The sequence below is a fragment of the Vespa mandarinia genome, chromosome 10, assembly GCF_050613455.1.
Source record: "Vespa mandarinia isolate Hongniang chromosome 10, ASM5061345v1, whole genome shotgun sequence".
Classification (NCBI taxonomy): Eukaryota; Metazoa; Arthropoda; class Insecta; order Hymenoptera; family Vespidae; genus Vespa; species Vespa mandarinia.
This window is the reverse complement of record NC_140819.1, coordinates 6,190,001-6,197,500: the sequence shown is the minus strand read 5'-3', so window position 1 is coordinate 6,197,500 and position 7,500 is coordinate 6,190,001. Positions and strand designations below refer to the sequence as shown.

At 31.2% G+C, this 7,500-nt stretch overlaps 1 protein-coding gene across 9 annotated transcripts in view; it reads right to left on the bottom strand.

The window, feature by feature from the left end:
* eag (potassium voltage-gated channel protein ether a go-go) overlaps window positions 1–7,500 on the bottom strand; it is a 94,798-nt gene that overhangs the window by 4,864 nt on the left and 82,434 nt on the right. For 8 of the 9 annotated variants that reach the window (XM_035874971.2, XM_035874976.2, XM_035874974.2 and 5 more), the window contains 2 exons: window positions 5,282–5,427; window positions 3,157–5,216 (listed from right to left, as the gene is read on the bottom strand). In XM_035874971.2, coding sequence (XP_035730864.1) covers window positions 4,054–5,216; window positions 5,282–5,427 — 1,309 coding nt within the window. In that variant the 3' untranslated portion in view covers window positions 3,157–4,053. Of the gene's footprint in view, window positions 1–3,156; window positions 5,217–5,281; window positions 5,428–7,500 lie in introns of those variants that run through there. The other variant, XM_085659564.1, reaches the window with a different exon arrangement.

Genomic DNA, 7,500 nt, shown 5'->3' with positions numbered 1-7,500 from the left:
TTCATTTTTATCATTTCTTTTCCTTTTTTCGTTTTTTTTCTTTCTTTTCTTTTTTTTTTTTTTTTCTTTATTTTCTATCATACTTTTACTTCCTTTTATCTATACGAGTTGGACGATGTGCGAATCGATGATTGATTTCGATATACGTGTCCTTTGACGCGTGGAAAATGCTGATATTACACAAAAAAAAAAAAAAAAGAAAGAGAAAGAAAAAATAAATCAATAAAAAGCAAAAAAGAATAAACGAGAGAGTCAAAAAAAAAAGGAGATAGTATATTCAGATGACAAACAGAGCAGATCCCCCTTTCGCAATTTCAAATATCTTGCGCGAGATGTAATAAAATTAATCGATCGGCAATTGAAAAAACTTGCTTTTTTGTTTCCTATTTTCTTTCTTTTTTTTTCTTTTTTTTTCTTTTTTTTTTTTTTTTTGATTATTCATCGTTCCACGCACGCGCGCGCCCTTCTTGCCTTTCATATATCCTGATTTTAAAAGATACAAATTACGTTAAAAATGTAATAACGTTATTAAATCCTTAATTATTCAACGAATTTTCTTTTATTTTAACTTTTCTTATTACTTTTATTGTTACCACTTTTTATTGCTCTTCCAATAAATACGTCCCTTTATCACTCACACCGTTGTCCCTATTTTTTCACAATTATTTAAATTCGTTGATTCCGACCGATTATTATGCGATAACGAATTATGTTCAATATGTATTCTTAATCATTGGACGAATTAGTTTTAGGCATATATTCAATAATTTTGTTTATTTCACGCACGTCTATTCTAATTTTTATTATTTGTACGATGAAAACGATTGTATGTTAAAGAAAAATGAGAAAAAGTACGAATTATTAGATTTATGATTAGATTTATGATCAGAAAGAGAGAGGGAGATGTGAAAGCCGTTAAAACGAATTCGAACATTGACGAACGATTCCGATAAGTTTTGATCATAAGAAATTATGAAACGGCATTCGCATAAGATTTATTATATAAGATTTGTATCTTATTTGTCGACGATAGGATTGTAATTTTGCAAGTCGAGTAAATTTTTCATAAGTAGTACATGTGTGGGTGTGCATGTGTATTTGTATCTGTATGTGTATGTGTATATGTATGCGTGTTACGACTCGCCCGATAAAAACTGGGCACGAAAAACCTGCGCACCATTGGAGTCGATCGATTTGGGATTATAATATATTAGCCTCTTAGCTTAGCTTTTTCCTAAAATGTCAACGGCTTTTAAACTTTCGCGTATAAGTATATAAACTACGATAGAGCCAGCTATATCGTCTATTTGTCTAATATCTAATTAACAAACTTCTCGTATCATTTCATTCTGTAATAGTTTTTTTTCTCCACCATTTTTGCGTTATATATATATATATATATATATATATATACATATAAATATATATAAATATAAATATATATATATTTATATTTATATACACATAATACGAGAAATGATAACTAATATTTTACTTCATCTTTTTTTCTCTCTTTTTTTCTCTCTCTCTCTCTCTCTCTCTCTCGCTCTCTTTCTCTCTCTCTTCTTTAAATATATTTATATTATGTACACGCAAGCTTAGATATGGACAAACGTTCGTTTTTTATACTTTCTGTTTGGATCATCGCTAATTATTCATTGGACGAGTCATCTTCGAATATCTCGAATCGAATAAATATATCATTATTTTTAATTATGGCCTACGAAGATATATATCTCTATAACTTAATTTTTTGCTGCGTTAAAAAAAAAAGAAAACAGAAAAAAGAAAAAAGAAGAAAAAAAAAATAGTTGTATAATGTAAAATTTATACACAACTCATATAACTATACTATATATATTAACAATAAATATAATTTACATTTAATAAAACATTAATTTTGATATATGATTTCTGAATTATTTATGCGACATAAAATCAATAAAGAATTCTAAAATAATTACATATATACATATACATATACATATTAAATATACATACATATATATATATATATACATACACTTATGTGTATGTTTATGACTTTAAAATTACATCAAGTTATAAAGTTATAGAGTTATATATATACATATCCTTTTAAAGTACTTTCGAATAATGATCAAATTTAAATTCGTTTCGAATGTCTCGAAGATAAAAAAAAAAAAAAAAAAAAGAAAGAGGAAAAAAACGAAAGTTAAATTTATAAAATTCAATATTCATAATTGTTATTTAAATATATTTTCAACAACAATTACGACGTACTCGTCCAAGTATGAGAGGCAAAAACGAAAGAAAGATAAGAAATAAAAGAAACGTAAAAGAACAATTCGATGACCACAATATATATATATGTCTGTGTTTGTATATATATATATATATATATATACACGCGTACGAACGTAAGTCCATATAAGTACGCGCAAATAAATAAATATATGAATATAGTATATATACATAATTACAATATATATACATATTGCTGTTTGGCTTCCTCGCGAAATACGACGTACCTTATTTTTATATATTTATTTATTTTATGTATTTTCTTTTCAATTAGCACGTCGGTCATTCGCCCGTCAATAAATTTATTTCGTAGCAAATCTCGTAGCAAGCGTTTCGATCGAAGATAATCTCATTTTTTTTCTTTTTTTTTTTTTTTTTTTTTTCGTAAGTTAGATAAAAATGCGGCCTATGAACGTCGGCGGATGAATCGGTGGTATCAAAGCAAACGCTTACATTCTATGGTTGTGCTCGCGTGTGATCTCTCGTAAATATTAAACGATCGTGAGGATGCGTCATTGTTTTTTATAAATATCAATCCTTTTGATTTGATTACAGGGCGGGGTCTAATGTTTTTAGATGGATTAAAAGTTACATAGGTAAATATTAAAAATCAATTACTTTATATCCGTGACTTTTTAGATTATACATTCTCTTTTTTTCCAAATTGTGTAAATTACAGACCTAGCTTGTAAAGTAAAATTACGAGCTTAATTGTTAGCTTAAGTAGTCAAGAAAAAGAGCGATTGAACTTTTTTCTTTTTAATATAACTTAACAAATTTTAACGTATCTAGAAACTTTTGAGCCATCCTATATTATATTGAAAAAAAAAAGAAAAAAAAAAATAAATAAATAAAAGAAAAGCATCTTGTACAATTTAATTGTCTCGTGACGATCTATAATCATCGATCCATATCGATGACGACGACGAGAAACTTGTAAAATTTCAATCGATATTTTATTATATTTATGTATTTCTTTGTAAATATTTTATGTGATCGCGTAATAGATCATCGATTGAAAAAATAACGCATCAATTCGATCGAATATATTTCTCGAGATCATTACGAAGATCTATATGCTCGCGAATAGATCCGCCGTCAATGCGTGCAAAACTATGATGCATATCGCTCTTATAACGTGGATAATAACTCGTGAAACAATTTTCGATGTCTCTCGAAGAAGCCGTCGCAAGTTGTTGGATAATTAATTGGATCCTTCCTTCCATGATCACACGTAACTCAATACTGGTTCGAAGAGACACGCGCAATTGGGAGTCATCGAATCATTTTTACTTCTCCCATATGAAACCCTCTACTATTTTCTTTCCATAAGTTTATTTACTTTATATAATATTATCATGTCCTCAGTTTTCTTTTTTTTTTTTTTCTGTTCATTTCGTTCAATTTCGTTCAAAAGTACGCGCAAAATGAATGTCACTTCGCGAAGCGATCTAGCGAAAATATTAATAGTCCTTTAAGGTAATTATGTTAAACTGTAAGATCACGAAACTTAGTCCGATCGAGAAGGAAAATTAGGCTGACTTCATTGTGGCCTAGTCCTTCGATCTGTTGTCACTTTTGAACGAAGAGAGGGTTTGTTTGTTTTTGTTTTTTTTTTTTTTTATTATTATTATTATTTTTTTTTAACGCGATTCGCGATCAATTTATTTAAATTGTAACGGAACCATCCACCCAGATTGAGAATCACGAAAGGAAGAGGAGGAAATGGTGGATTAGGATCAGGATGAAAGGTTTAGAACGGAAGAACTTTCAATAGTATTCTCTAGGCCTGGGTGGTGGCCTTTTTCGTTCGGACCTATCGGTCCTTTCGGTCCTTTCGACACTGGCACTGCTAGCCTCACGATCGTCGGTACATTCGAGCATTTGTGTAGTTTCCGTAGCCTCCGAGGGACTAATCGGTTGGGTAGCTAAAGGTGCGAGAGGCGCTGCACCCTTGTTGCGCGATTTACTTTTTCGTTTCCTTAATATGAGTGGTCCAAGTGCACTCGAGTCGTCACCTCTCGAGGTTGATGCTTGGGCAAGTCTTTCGAGAAGTTCTTTACTAACTTCTCTCGAGGAAGTTTTGTAATCGGAACTACCTGATAATCTGTCTGAATCTTTTGACTGTTGGTGATGGTGGTGATGATGATGATGATGTTCTTGACTCTTTGAACTACGTTCCATAGGCTGCTGTTGTTGTTGTTGTTGTTGTTGCTCTCTATAACCTTCGCCAGGTGTCATAGAAGTCGTCGTACTCGTTATAGACGCCTTCTGTTCAGACATTTGCATACTTTGTGGAACAACTTGCTGTTGATTCACTTGCACTTGGCAGGACGGTTGATTTTGAGCTGAACTACCCGATGGGAAATTCAAGGGTCTCTGCTGCTGTTGCTGCTGCTGTTGTTGTTGTTGTTGCTGCAGCTGCTGCTGTTGTTGCTGTTGCTGCGAGATAACCGTACTTCCCGGAGGTGTTCCAGCCAATGGAACTCGGCTCAATAAAGTCTGAAGCATGTCTTCCATCTTAGCAAGCCTTTGATTCACTCTTTGAACTTCTAGCTTTAAGTCGACCTTTACTTCTAATACCGCCGCAAGAATCTCACGATCGTGACTAGGCTGAGTCGATATCAAACCACCATCATAACTTTCCAAACGTCGAAGTTGCAATTGCTTCGAGTCTACCGAAAGATTCTGAGATTGTTGTTGTTGTTGTTGTAGTTGTTGTTGTTGTTGCTGTTGTTGCTGATGTTGTCCATCCTTATCAGCGCTATCTCCTCCACCTGTTTCTTCTATCGTACCACCTAACTTCCCGAATTTCGGAAAGACCTTGTTCGTTCCGGCACTAGAACTTGGACGCGAATCTCTTGCACTTAACGATCTCTTGAATGTGTCCCCGGCTGTACCTGTTTCACTACCTGAATCCAGACTGGAACTACCTGTGAAAGAAAAAATATATATTTGGAATGAGACGTCCAATAAAATACATTTTTTATAATCTTACCTAACAACCTTCCCCACTTGCCAGTTCGTGGTTTGGCAGCGATATTTTCATCGGTGGACGGTTTTCTTGAATGCGACGATTCGCCATCTTTCCCATCCTTACTGTCTCCTTTCTCAACATCTGCCGTATGTCTCTCTCTACGAAATCTGCGTAGAAACAAAATCAAAACGATAAGAATCCTCATTTCTAATCCGATGCTCCTTATTACGGAGCTTACACAAAGGTGTATATATGTATATTGTATATATATACAGGATACGTAAAGGCTGGTTCATCTAGGCAATAATGGGGATCAAAAGACAGTGTACAATTATAAGAGGATGGAATTTAATTTCATTCGTGTTAGAAGAAACACGTTTTCCTCTTATTCATCCTTTTTCTTTCTTTCTTTCTTTCTTTCTTTCTTTCTTTCTTTCTCACTTTCTTTCTTTCTTTCTTTTTTCAATACATTGTCAATCATCAATTTGCAGTCAGTTTAGTTGGGGAAAACTTTTTTGCACGGGTTCAAGAAACTGGTTCTTGTAGCAAATGCGAGATCGTTCTACTGAGGCTAGAAAAGGGGTAAACAGCTCCAGCGGTGTTCACGAGCAACCTACTTTGGTGTGCCTACGGGATTCAAATATCAAAAATAGTACCGTCGGTGGTGACAAAAATGGCGATAATAAAAAACATACGGGAAGACGAGCGATCTCGGTGAACGTCGATTATATAAAACTCTTTCCAATAGGAAATATCTTATTCTTATCGGGTTTTTGATATCATCTTAAACTTTCAAAACTTTTCGAACTTCTTAAGTGATAGGTAACACGTTTCTCTCTACGGAGTTTTATGAGTTAAAAACGTGACTACTTCGATTCACCTACTTTGTAAGTTAGTCTTGTTTTTTTTTATAGAATATGATAAGAGGATTACGTCTTTGAATTTTTTTCTTTTTTTCTTTTTCTTTTTTAATAAAAATTCGAATTGTTATAGATAATACGTATATATATCAGCTATTAATTTGTTAATTTTATATTCAATGAATTGTTCAATTTGAATCAACGTTCACCGATGTAACGATATAATATAATGTCGTAATAATAATGATATTATAACATGCCGCTTGAAAAAATTTGAGAATGGCTTTACGAGAAATTTAGCGATTGCATATTGCAAGAGCACCTGACAAGCATCGTGTGCATTTTAAAGAGATATAAAAAGCATAAATCCGAGTGATAGCTTTTTTATATACATGTTATAAATATATGTGTGTGTGTATATATATATATATACTTCATGTTCGATAGATATTTGAAAGATTTTTTAATGTAATCATGCACAGCAGGTGAATTTTAATTATATAAAAGATAAATAAATTATTGTGTTATTAATTTTTTTATTCTCTTTAACTTTAGAAAAGCTGACATTCTCAATATTTTTCGAGCGGCCTTACCGTAATAATTATAAAAAAAATATTAAATATATATATATATATATATATATATATATATATATATATATGTATATATAGGTGACAGAGAAATTTGAATCCTAGAGTGTTTGTCACATGCATCCCACGTTAATTGCGTTGAATCAATCGAAAAGGATCGGATGCTCGAGGCTTATCACAAACTCAGTATTTCTTCCATGTTCGTTTTTAACGATTGATAATAATAAATAGGATATAATAAAATCGAGTTCATGTTCTATGAAAACAAAAAAAAAAAAAATAAGTAAATAAAAGAAAAAAAGAAAAAAAGAAAAAAAGAAAAAGAAAATTATTCTATCGAAATGAAAAAAATACCAAGTTCTAGTAATCGCTTAATAAAACCCTTCCTTTCGAATACTAAATAAAGTATATTATATATGTGTATATATATGTATATATATATATATATAAATATATATAAATATATTAACGAGTACATACATATACTGCATATATATATATATATATATATATATATATATGATGAAAAAAATGCGCATAAATTCCTAAAGGCGTATATATTACAGCACTCTAGCATTCATTAAAATTGCAGTGACTTTTTAAAATGACAAAGATTATGTAATAATATTATGAATGAAGTGAAACACGTGGCTATCTCGAAGAGGTACGTTTGATGTAAATATATACACACACTCACACTCATACACGTTTTAAATAATAATAATAATAATAATATTATTATTATTATTATTATTATTATTATTATTTCTATTTTTCATTTTTTTTTTTT